At 47.2% G+C, this 13,996-nt stretch overlaps 1 protein-coding gene across 4 annotated transcripts in view; it reads right to left on the reverse strand.

Annotated features, from left to right (window-relative positions):
* The window catches only part of LOC141094037 (protein kinase C alpha type), a 230,604-nt gene that overhangs the window by 57,200 nt on the left and 159,408 nt on the right, over positions 1-13,996 (reverse strand). For all 4 annotated transcript variants that reach the window (XM_073579742.1, XM_073579743.1, XM_073579744.1 and 1 more), the window contains one exon: positions 412-523. In XM_073579742.1, coding sequence (XP_073435843.1) covers positions 412-523 — 112 coding nt within the window. The remainder of the gene's footprint in view (positions 1-411; positions 524-13,996) is intronic.

Below are 13,996 nucleotides of genomic sequence, written 5' to 3' on the forward strand. Positions count from 1 at the left end.
ATGTACCTCTGTATACAGGGAGCTCCCCCTAGTTGTGGCTGCAGACAGGATCTTATTATGTATCTCTGTATTAAGGGAGCTCCTCTTAGTGGTGGCTGCAGACAGGATCTTATAAATCTCTCTGTATACAGGTAGCTCCCCCTAGTGGTGGCTGCAGACAGAATTTTATCATGTATCTCTATATACAGGGAGCTCCCCCTAGTGGTGGCTGCAGACAGGATCTTATCATGTATCCCTGTATACAGGGCGCTCCCTCTAGTGGTGGAAATGTGTTTAGTGCTGGTGTATACTGCTCTAGCTGGTGTCTATAAGCAGCAGTATTGCTGAAGGTTTGTATCAATCTGGGGTCTAGGCTTGACTAGTAATGCTGAGAGCCCCTTGCGGGCAGCACGCCGTACAGGAGGTACTTACTCTCACACTTCATGCCCTGGTGGATCAGCCCGTACAGAAGCGAGCCGCAGTGGTCGCAGAACGTCGGGCTCCCATACGTGTGGATCTTAAACTTGTGCTTACTCCGGGGGTCCTACAGACAACATGAGAGTGACATCAGTCAGTGCACATTAATACAGTCAGGTGGAGACAGTCAGCAAGACGGAAACCTCAGACATCAAATCACTCACTAGCACCGCAAACCAGCGCAGCACATCAGTGCCTACTGTCACAAGTCACGAGAATTGCCTAAATATAGAGACCGTGATTGATGAACGACAGCAAATACACGGCTCAGCAGTCAGTATCACACAGGATAGGATTAGATACACGACTCAGCAGTCAGTATCACAAAGGAGAGGATAAGATACACGGCTCAGCAGTCAGTATCACACAGGATAGGATTAGATACACGGCTCAGCAGTCAGTATCACACAGGATAGGATTAGATACATGGCTCAGCAGTCAGTATCACACAGGATAGGATTAGATACACGACTCAGCAGTCAGTATCACACAGGATAGGATTAGATACAAGACTCAGCAGTCAGTATAACACAGGATAGGATTAGATACACGGCTCAGCAGTCAGTATCACACAGGATAGGATTAGATACATGGCTCAGCAGTCAGTATCACACAGGATAGGATTAGATACACGGCTCAGCACTCAGTATCACACAGGAGAGGATTAGATACACAGCTCAGCAGTCAGTATCACACAGGATAGGATTAGATACAAGGCTCAGCGAGAGGAACCACACAGGAGAGGATTAGATACACGGCTCAGCATTCAGTATCCCACAGGATAGGATTAGATACACAGCTCAGCAGTCAGTATCCCACAGGATAGGATTAGATACACAGCTCAGCAGTCAGTATCACACAGGAGGGGATTAGATGCAAAGCTCAGCAGTCAGTATCACACAGGAGAGGATTAGATACACAGCTCAGCAGTCAGTATCACACAGGAGAGGATTAGATACACAGCTCAGCAGTCAGTATCACACAGGAGAGTATTACATACACGGCTCAGCAGTCAGTATCACACAGGAGATTAGATACACAGCTCAGCAGTCAGTATCACAGGATATGATTAGATACACAGCTCAGCAGTCAGTATCACACAGGATAGGATTAGATACACAGCTCAGCAGTCAGTATCACACAGGAGAGGATTAGATACACGGCTCAGCAGACAGTATCACACAGGAGAGGATTAGATACACGGCTCAGCAGTCAGTATCACACAGGAGAGGATTAAATGCAAGGCTCAGCAGTCAGTATCACACAGGAGAGGATTAGATACACGGCTCAGCAGTCAGTATCACACAGGATAGGATTAGATACAAGGCTCAGCGAGAGGAATCACACAGGAGAGGATTAGATACACGGCTCAGCATTCAGTATCCCACAGGATAGGATTAGATACACAGCTCAGCAGTCAGTATCCCACAGGATAGGATTAGATACACAGCTCAGCAGTCAGTATCACACAGGAGAGGATTAGATACACGACTTAGCAGTCAGTATCACACAGGAGAGGATTAGATGCACTGCTCAGCAGTCAGTATCACACAGGATAGGATTAGATACACGGCTGAGCAGTCAGCATCACACAGGATAGGATTAGTTACACAGCTCAGCAGACAGTATCACACAGGAGAGGATTAGATACATGGCTCAGCAGTCAGTATCACACAGGAGAGGATTAGATACACAGCTCAGCAGTTAGTATCACACAGGAGAGTATTACATACACTGCTCAGCAGTCAGTATCACACAGGAGATTAGATACACAGCTCAGCAGTCAGTATCACAGGATATGATTAGATACACAGCTCAGCAGTCAGTATCACACAGGATAGGATTAGATACACAGCTCAGCAGACAGTATCACACAGGAGAGGATTAGATACACGGTTCAGCAGTCAGTATCACACAGGAGAGGATTAGATGCAAAGCTCAGCAGTCAGTATCACACAGGAGAGGATTAGATACACAGCTCAGCAGTCAGTATCACACAGGAGAGGATAAGATACACGGCTCAGCAGTCAGTATCACACAGGATAGGATTAGATACACAGCTCAGCAGTCAGTATCACACAGGAGAGGATTAGATACATGGCTCAGCAGTCAGTATCACACAGGAGAGGATTAGATGCACAGCTCAGCAGTCAGTATCACACAGGATAGGATTAGATACACGGCTGAGCAGTCAGCATCACACAGGATAGGATTAGTTACACAGCTCAGCAGACAGTATCACACAGGAGAGGATTAGATACATGGCTCAGCAGTCAGTATCACACAGGAGAGGATTAGATACACAGCTCAGCAGTCAGTATCACAGGAGAGTATTACATACACGGCTCAGCAGTCAGAACCACACAGGAGATTAGATACACAGCTCAGCAGTCAGTATCACAGGATAGGATTAGATACACAGCTCAGCAGTCAGTATCACACAGGATAGGATTAGATACACAGCTCAGCAGACAGAATCACACAGGAGAGGATTAGATACACGGTTCAGCAGTCAGTATCACACAGGAGAGGATTAGATGCAAAGCTCAGCAGTCAGTATCACACAGGAGAGGATTAGATACACAGCTCAGCAGTCAGTATCACACAGGAGAGGATAAGATACACGGCTCAGCAGTCAGTATCACACAGGATAGGATTAGATACACAGCTCAACAGTCTATCACACAGGATAGGATTAGATACACGGCTCAGCGAGAGGAATCACACAGGAGAGGATTAGATACACGGCTCAGCAGTCAGAATCACACAGGATAGGATTAGATACACGGCTCAGCAGTCAGTATCACAGGATAGGATTAGATACACAGCTCAGCAGTCAGTTTCACAGGATAGGATTAGATACACAGCTCAGCAGTCAGTATCACACAGGATAGGATTAGATACACAGCTCAGCAGTCAGTATCACACAGGAGGGGATTAGATGCAACACTCAGCAGTCAGTATCACAAAGGAGAGGATTAGAGGCACAGCTCAGCAGTCAGTATCACACAGGATAGGATTAGATACACAGCTCAGCAGACAGTATCACACAGGAGAGGATTAGATACACGGCTCAGCAGTCAGTATCACACAGGAGAGGATTAGATGCAAAGCTCAGCAGTCAGTATCACACAGGAGAGGATTAGATACATGGCTCAGCAGTCAGTATCCCACAGGATAGGATTAGATACACAGCTCAGCAGTCAGTATCCCACAGGATAGGATTAGATACACAGCTCAGCAGTCAGTATCACACAGGAGAGGATTAGATACACGGCTCAGCAGTCAGCATCACACAGGATAGGATTAGTTACACAGCTCAGCAGACTATCACACAGGAGAGGATTAGATACACGGCTCAGCAGTCAGTATCACACAGGAGAGGATTAGATACACGGCTCAGCAGTCAGTATCACACAGGAGATTAGATACACAGCTCAGCAGTCAGTATCACAGGATAGGATTAGATACACAGCTCAGCAGTCAGTATCACACAGGATAGGATTAGATACACAGCTCAGCAGACAGTATCACACAGGAGAGGATTAGATACACGGTTCAGCAGTCAGTATCACACAGGAGAGGATTAGATGCAAAGCTCAGCAGTCAGTATCACACAGGAGAGGATTAGATACACGTCTCAGCAGTCAGTATCACACAGGATAGGATTAGATACACAGCTCAACAGTCTATCACACAGGATAGGATTAGATACACGGCTCAGCGAGAGGAATCACACATGATAGGATTAGATACACGGCTCAGCAGTCAGTATCACAGGATAGGATTAGATACACAGCTCAGCAGTCAGTTTCACAGGATAGGATTAGATACACAGCTCAGCAGTCAGTATCACACAGGAGGGGATTAGATGCAAAGCTCAGCAGTCAGTATCACACAGGTGAGGATTAGATACACAGCTCAGCAGACAGTATCACACAGGATAGGATTAGATACACGGCTCAGCAGACAGTATCACACAGGAGAGGACTAGATACACGGCTCAGCAGTCAGTATCACACATGAGAGGATTAGATGCAAAGCTCAGCAGTCAGTTCGACAGGATAGGATTAGATACACAGCTCAGCAGTCAGTATCACACAGGATAGGATTAGATACACAGCTCAGCAGTCAGTATCACACAGGAGAGGATTAGATACACGGCTCAGCAGTCAGTATCACACAGGAGAGGATTAGATGCACAGCTCAGCAGTCAGTATCACACAGGATAGGATTAGATACACGGCTGAGCAGTCAGCATCACACAGGATAGGATTAGTTACACAGCTCAGCAGACAGTATCACACAGGAGAGGATTAGATACATGGCTCAGCAGTCAGTATCACACAGGAGAGGATTAGATACACAGCTCAGCAGTCAGTATCACACAGGAGAGTATTACATACACGGCTCAGCAGTCAGTATCACACAGGAGATTAGATACACAGCTCAGCAGTCAGTATCACAGGATAGGATTAGATACACAGCTCAGCAGTCAGTATCACACAGGATAGGATTAGATACACAGCTCAGCAGACAGTATCACACAGGAGAGGATTAGATACACGGTTCAGGAGTCAGTATCACACAGGAGAGGATTAGATGCAAAGCTCAGCAGTCAGTATCACACAGGAGAGGATTAGATACACAGCTCAGCAGTCAGTATCACACAGGAGAGGATAAGATACACGGCTCAGCAGTCAGTATCACACAGGATAGGATTAGATACACAGCTCAACAGTCTATCACACAGGATAGGATTAGATACACGGCTCAGCGAGAGGAATCACACAGGAGAGGATTAGATACACGGCTCAGCAGTCAGTATCACACAGGAGAGGATAAGATACACGGCTCAGCAGTCAGTGTCACACAGGATAGGATTAGATACACGGCTCAGCAGTCAGTATCACACAGGAGAGGATTAGATACACGGCTCAGCAAGAGGAATCACACGAGAGGATTAGATACATGGCTCAGCAGTCAGTATCACACAGGATAGGATTAGATACACGGCTCAGCAGTCAGTATCACAAGATAGGATTAGATACACGGCTCAGCAGTCAGTTTCACAGGATAGGATTAGAAAAACAGTTCAGCAGTCAGTATCACACAGGATAGGATTAGATACACAGCTCAGCAGTCAGTATCACACAGGAGGGGATTAGATGCAAAGCTCAGCAGTCAGTATCACACAGGAGAGGATTAGATACACAGCTCAGCAGTCAGTATCACACAGGATAGGATTAGATACACAGCTCAGCAGACAGTATCACACAGGAGAGGATTAGATACACGGCTCAGCAGACAGTATCACACAGGAGAGGATTAGATACACGGCTCAGCAGTCAGTATCACACAGGAGAGGATTAGATGCAAAGCTCAGCAGTCAGTATCACACAGGAGAGGATTAGATACAAGGCTCAGCAGTCAGTATCACACAGGATAGGATTAGATACACGGCTCAGCAGTCAGTATCACACAGGATAGGATTAGATACACGGCTCAGCAGTCAGTATCCCACAGGATAGGATTAGATACACAGCTCAGCAGTCAGTATCACACATGAGAGGATTAGATACACGGCTCAGCAGTCAGCATCACACAGGATAGGATTAGTTACACAGCTCAGCAGACAGTATCACACAGGAGAGGATTAGATACACGGCTCAGCAGTCAGTATCACACAGGAGAGGATTAGATACACAGCTCAGCAGTCAGTATCACACAGGAGAGTATTACATACACGGCTCAGCAGTCAGTATCACACAGGAGATTAGATACACAGCTCAGCAGTCAGTATCACAGGATAGGATTAGAAACACAGCTCAGCAGTCAGTATCACACAGGATAGGATTAGATACACAGCTCAGCAGACAGTATCACATAGGAGAGGATTAGATACACGGTTCAGCAGTCAGTATCACACAGGAGAGGATTAGATGCAAAGCTCAGCAGTCAGTATCACACAGGAGAGGATTAGATAAACGGCTCAGCAGTCAGTATCACACAGGATAGGAATAGATACACAGCTCAACAGTCTATCACACAGGATAGGATTAGATACACGGCTCAGCGAGAGGAATCACACAGGAGAGGATTAGATACACGGCTCAGCAGTCAGTATCACACAGGATAGGATTAGATACACGGCTCAGCAGTCAGTATCACAGGATAGGATTAGATACACGGCTCAGCAGTCAGTTTCACAGGATAGGATTAGATACACAGCTCAGCAGTCAGTATCACACAGGAGGGGATTAGATGCAAAGCTCAGCAGTCAGTATCACACAGGAGAGGATTAGATACACAGCTCAGCAGTCAGTATCACACAGGATAGGATTAGATACACAGCTCAGCAGACAGTATCACACAGGAGAGGATTAGATACACGGCTCAGCAGACAGTATCACACAGGAGAGGATTAGATACACGGCTCAGCAGTCAGTATCACACAGGAGAGGATTAGATGCAAAGCTCAGCAGTCAGTATCACACAGGAGAGGATTAGATACACGGCTCAGCAGTCAGTATCACACAGGATAGGATTAGATACACAGCTCAACAGTCAGTATCACACAGGATAGGATTAGATACACGGCTCAGCAGTCATTATCACACAGGATAGGATTAGATACACGGCTCAGCAGTCAGTATCACACAGGATAGGATTAGATACACGGCTCAGCATTCAGTATCCCACAGGATAGGATTAGATACACAGCTCAGCAGTCAGTATCCCACAGGATAGGATTAGATACACAGCTCAGCAGTCAGTATCACACAGGAGAGGATTAGATACACGGCTCAGCAGTCAGCATCACACAGGATAGGATTAGTTACACAGCTCAGCAGACAGTATCACACAGGAGAGGATTAGATACACGGCTCAGCATCAGTATCACACAGGAGAGGATTAGATACACAGCTCAGCAGTCAGTATCACACAGGAGAGTATTACATACACGGCTCAGCAGTCAGTATCAGACAGGAGATTAGATACACAGCTCAGCAGTCAGTATCACAGGATAGGATTAGATACACAGCTCAGCAGACAGTATTACATAGGAGAGGATTAGATACACGGTTCAGCAGTCAGTATCACACAGGAGAGGATTAGATGCAAAGCTCAGCAGTCAGTATCACACAGGAGAGGATTAGATGCAAAGCTCAGCAGTCAGTATCACACAGGAGAGGATTAGATACACAGCTCAGCAGTCAGTATCACACAGGATAGGATTAGATACACAGCTCAGCAGTCAGTATCACACAGGAGAGGATTAGATACACGGCTCAGCAGTCAGTATCACAAGATAAGATTAGATACACGGCTCAGCAGTCAGTATCACACAGGATAGGATTAGATACACGGCTCAGCAGTCAGTATCACAGGATAGGATTAGATACACGGCTCAGCAGTCAGTTTCACAGGATAGGATTAGATACACAGCTCAGCAGTCAGTATCACACAGGAGGGGATTAGATGCAAAGCTCAGCAGTCAGTATCACACAGGAGAGGATTAGATACACAGCTCAGCAGTCAGTATCACACAGGATAGGATTAGATACACAGCTCAGCAGACAGTATCACACAGGAGAGGATTAGATACACGGCTCAGCAGACAGTATCACACAGGAGAGGATTAGATACACGGCTCAGCAGTCAGTATCACACAGGAGAGGATTAGATGCAAAGCTCAGCAGTCAGTATCACACAGGAGAGGATTAGATACACGGCTCCGCAGTCAGTATCACACAGGATAGGATTAGATACACAGCTCAACAGTCAGTATCACACAGGATAGGATTAGATACACGGCTCAGCAGTCATTATCACACAGGATAGGATTAGATACACAGCTCAACAGTCTATCACACAGGATAGGATTAGATACACAGCTCAACAGTCTATCACACAGGATAGGATTAGATACATGGCTCAGCGAGAGGAATCACACAGGAGAGGATTAGATACACGGCTCAGCAGTCAGTATCACACAGGATAGGATTAGATACACGGCTCAGCAGTCAGTATCACAGGATAGGATTAGATACATGGCTCAGCAGTCAGTTTCACAGGATAGGATTAGATACACAGTTCAGCAGTCAGTATCACACAGGAGGGGATTAGATGCAAAGCTCAGCAGTCAGTATCACACAGGAGAGGATTAGATACACAGCTCAGCAGTCAGTATCACACAGGATAGGATTAGATACACAGCTCAGCAGACAGTATCACACAGGAGAGGATTAGATACACGGCTCAGCAGACAGTATCACACAGGAGAGGATTAGATACACGGCTCAGCAGTCAGTATCACACAGGAGAGCATTAGATGGAAAGCTCAGCAGTATCACACAGGAGAGGATTAGATACACAGCTCAGCAGACAGTATCACACAGGAGAGGATTAGATACACGGCTCAGCAGTCAGTATCACACAGGAGAGGATTAGATGCAAAGCTCAGCAGTCAGTATCACACAGGAGAGGATTAGATACACGGCTCAGTAGTCAGTATCACACAGAAGAGGATTAGATACACGGCTCAGCAGTCAGTATCACACAGAAGAGGATTAGATACACGGCTCAGCAGACAGTATCACACAGGAGAGGATTAGATACACAGCTCAACAGTCAGTATCACACAGGATAGAATTAGATACACGGCTAAGCAGTCAGTATCACACAGGATAGGATTAGATACACGGCTCAGCAGTCAGTATCGCACAGGAGAGCATTAGATACATGGCTCAGCAGTCAGTATCGCACAGGATAGGATTAGATACACGGCTGAGCAGTCAGTATCACACAGGATAGGATTAGATACACGGCTCAGCAGTCAGTATCACAGGATAGGATTAGATACACGGCTCAGCAGTCAGTTTCACAGGATAGGATTAGATACACAGCTCAGCAGTCAGTATCACACAGGAGGGGATTAGATGTAAAGCTCAGCAGTCAGTATCACACAGGAGAGGATTAGATACACAGCTCAGCAGTCAGTATCACACAGGATAGGATTAGATACACAGCTCAGCAGACAGTATCACACAGGAGAGGATTAGATACACGGCTCAGCAGACAGTATCACACAGGAGAGGATTAGATACACGGCTCAGCAGTCAGTATCACACAGGAGAGGATTAGATGCAAAGCTCAGCAGTCAGTATCACACAGGAGAGGATTAGATACACAGCTCAGCAGACAGTATCACACAGGAGAGGATTAGATACACGGCTCAGCAGTCAGTATCACACAGGAGAGGATTAGATGCAAAGCTCAGCAGTCAGTATCACACAGGAGAGGATTAGATACACGGCTCAGCAGTCAGTATCACACAGAAGAGGATTAGATACACGGCTCAGCAGTCAGTATCACACAGAAGAGGATTAGATACACGGCTCAGCAGACAGTATCACACAGGAGAGGATTAGATACACAGCTCAACAGTCAGTATCACACAGGATAGAATTAGATACACGGCTGAGCAGTCAGTATCACACAGGATAGGATTAGATACACGGCTCAGCAGTCAGTATCGCACAGGAGAGCATTAGATACATGGCTCAGCAGTCAGTATCGCACAGGATAGGATTAGATACACGGCTGAGCAGTCAGTATCACACAGGATAGGATTAGATACACGGCTCAGCAGTCAGTATCGCACAGGAGAGGATTAGATACATGGCTCAGCAGTCAGTATCACACAGGAGTATTAGATACACGGCTAAGCAGTATCACACGTCGTGAGGTTAGATACTCCCCGCAGTGTCGGGGGCACAGATGATGGGGGTGGTGGTCTCCCTCTCCTTATACAGTCATGTTCCCCAGGGATAGAAGGAGATCAGTAATAATATTTACACATAGCTAAACTGCTTAACCCCCTGTGTGCCTCAGATCATGAGACCCCGCAGCGTCAGACGGATGAGGGGGCTACACACAGATGGGTGCCGGGCGTCACCCTTCACCTCTCATGTCTGTCCTTCGTCATTGAGACTTCCATGGGAAAAAAACATACAAATTAGCTGTACACCGGCGGCATAAAACAGCGCTACATAGTGGTCAGCTGCTGCAGTACAGGGCGGATCCTCCAGTAGGTGGCGGCAGTGAGCACTCCCTGTAATACGCATTACAGTGTAGTACCGCGGCCGAGCACTGGGGGTCATCAGTGGCTGTAGAGCAGGATACATACTGTATATACAGTGGCGCTGAGGCGGTCATGTGACCTGGGAGAAGGACATTAGACTGTAAGCTCCTGTGTACAGCGCTGTGACGTATGCCGCAGCTAAAGAAAGCCTCGGAGATCAACTGCAGCAGAACTACAGAGCCCAGCATGCCCTGACAATGTGCATGCTGGTGAAAGCTGTCTCACAGTTGTGGGTCTGTTACAATGTATCAGTCTGGAGCTCACAGAGCATTTCCTGGGCTGATTACAGCAGAGGGTTTGTTACAATGTATCAGTCGGGAGCTCACAGAGCATTGCCTGGGCTGATTACAGCAGAGGGTTTCTTACAATGTATCAGTCTGGAGCTCACAGAGCATTGCCTGGGCTGATTACAGCAGAGGGTTTGTTACAATGTACCAGTCCGGAACTCACAGAGCAGTGCCTGGGCTGATTACAGCAGAGGGTTTGTTACAATGCATCAGTCTGGAGCACACAGAGCATTGTCTGGGCTGATTACAGCAGAGGGTTTGTTACAATGCATCAGTCTGAAGCTCACAGAGCATTGCCTGGGCTGATTACAGCAGAGGGTTTGTTACAATGCATCAGTCTGGAGCTCACAGAGCATTGCCTGGGCTGATTACAGCAGAGGGTTTCTTACAATGTATCAGTCTGGAGCTCACAGAGCATTGCCTGGGCTGATTACAGCAGAGGGTTTGTTGCAATGTACCAGTCTGGAGCTCACAGAGCTGATTACAGCAGAGGGTTTCTTACAATGTATCAGTCTGGAGCTCACAGAGCATTGCCTGGGCTGATTACAGCAGAGGGTTTGTTGCAATGTACCAGTATGGAGCTCACAGAGCATTGCCTGGGCTGATTACAGCAGAGGGTTTGTTACAATGTATCAGTCTGGAGAACACAGAGCATTGCCTGGGCTGATTACAGCAGAGGGTTTGTTACAATGTATCAGTCTGGAGCTCACAGAGCATTGCCTGGGCTGATTACAGCAGAGGGTTTGTTACAATGCATCAGTCTGGAGCACACAGAGCATTGGCTGGGCTGATTACAGCAGAGGGTTTGTTACAATGCATCAGTCTGGAGCTCACAGAGCATTGCCTGGGCTGATTACAGCAGAGGGTTTGTTACAATGCATCAGTCTGGAGAACACAGAGCATTGCCTGGGCTAATTACAGCAGAGGGTTTGTTACAATGTAGCAGTCTGGAGCTCACAGAGCATTGCCTGGGCTGATTACAGCAGAGGGTTTGTTACAATGTATCAGTCTGGAGCTCACATAGCATTGCCTGGGCTGATTACAGCAGAGGGTTTGTTACAATGTATCAGTCTGGAGCTCACAGAGCATTGCCTGGGCCGATTACAGCAGAGGCTTTGTTACAATGTATCAGTCTGGAGCTCACAGAGCATTGTCTGGGCTGATTACATGGGAGGATTTGTTACAATGCAGCAGTCTGGAGCTCACAGAGCATTGCCTGGGCTGATTACAGCAGAGGCTTTGTTACAATGTACCAGTCTGGAGCTCACAGAGCATTGCCTGGGCTGATTACAGCAGAGGGTTTGTTACAATGTATCAGTCTGGAGCTCACAGAGCATTGCCTGGGCTGATTACATAGGAGGGTTTGTTACAATGTATCAGTCTGGAGCACACAGAGCATTGCCTGGGCTGATTACAGCAGAGGGTTTGTTACAATGTATCAGTCTGGAGAACACAGAGCATTGCCTGGGCTGACTACATAGTAGGGTTTGTTACAATGTATCAGTCTGGAGCACACAGAGCATTGCCTGGGCTGATTACAGCAGAGGGTTTGTTACAATGTATCAGTCTGGAGAACAAAGAGTATTGCCTGGGCTGAATACAGCAGAGGGTTTGTTACAATGTATCAGTCTGGAGCTCACAGAGCATTACCTGGGCTGATTACAGCAGAGGGTTTGTTACAATGTACCAGTCTGGAGCTCACAGAGCACTGTCTGGGCTGATTACAGCAGAGGGTTTGTTACAATGTATCAGTCTGGAGCTCACAGAGCATTGCCTGGGCCGAATACAGCAGAGGGTTTGTTACAATGTATCAGTCTGGAGCTAACAGAGCATTGCCTGGGCTGATTACAGCAGAGGGTTTGTTACAATGTATCAGTCAGGAGCACACAGAGTATGGCCTGGGCTGATTAGAGCAGAGGGTTTGTTACAATTTATCAGTCTAGAGCTCACAGAGCATTGCCTTGGCTGATTACAGCGGAGGATTTGTTACAATGTACAAGTCTGGAGCTCACAGAGCATTGTCTGGGCTGACTACTGCAGAGGGTTTGCTACAATGTGTGTCTGGAGCTCACAGAGCATTGTCTTGGCTGATTATTGCAGAGGGTTTGTTACAATGTACCAGTCTGGAGCTCACAGAGGATTTTCTGGGCTGATTACAGCAGAGGGTTTGTTACAATGTGTGTCTGGAGAACACAGAGCATTGCTTGGGCTGATTACAGAGGAGGGTTTGTTACAATGTGTCAGACTGGAGCTGATGCCGATTACACTGTGGGTAATGGAACATAATGGGGGGTGTAGAGGCCCACAATGATGATCCTGTACCTCCCGTCCGCTGCCTCTCTCCCAGCGGGGAGGATCAGTAGAGATCATATCCAGGACAGAACTCACAGGATCCGGATAATCCAATCTCACATCACAATCTGCGGAGCGCGCCGCTGCCAGGGGACAGATGGCACAAAATCCGCAGAGCGGACCAGGAGCTGCTCATTACACTGCTGTGATTACATGGCAACCATCAATAAGGAGGAGAGCGTCAGTAAGGAGAAGAGCATCGGTAAGGAAGAGGAGAGCATCGGTAAGGAGGAGGAGAGCATCGGTAAGGAGGAGGAGAGCATCGGTAAGGAGGAGGAGAGCATCGGTAAGGAGGAGGAGAGCATCGGTAAGGAGGAGGAGAGCATCGGTAAGGAGGAGAGCATCGGTAAGGAGGAAAAGAGCATCAGTAAGGAGGAGAGCATCGGTAAGGAGGAGAAGAGCATCAGTAAGGAGGAGGAGAGCATCGGTAAGGAGGAGAAGAGCATCGGTAAGGAGGAGAAGAGCATCAGTAAGGAAAAGAGCATCAGTAAGGAAAAGAGCATCAGTAAGGAAAAGAGCATCAGTAAGGAAAAGAGCATCAGTAAGGAAAAGAGCATCAGTAAGGAAAAGAGCATCAGTAAGGAGGAGGACAGCATCGGTAAGGAGGAGAAGAGCATCGGTATGGAGGAGAAGAGCATCGGTAAGGAGGAGGAGAGCATCGGTAAGGAGGAGGAGAGCATTGGTAAGGAGGAGGAGAGCATTGGTAAGGAGGACAAGAGCATCGGTAAGGAGGACAAGAGCATCGGTAAGGAGG

The sequence above is a fragment of the Dendrobates tinctorius genome, unplaced genomic scaffold (genome assembly GCF_039654945.1).
Source record: "Dendrobates tinctorius isolate UK_male_01 unplaced genomic scaffold, ASM3965494v1 ptg000063l, whole genome shotgun sequence".
NCBI lineage: Eukaryota > Metazoa > Chordata > Amphibia > Anura > Dendrobatidae > Dendrobates > Dendrobates tinctorius.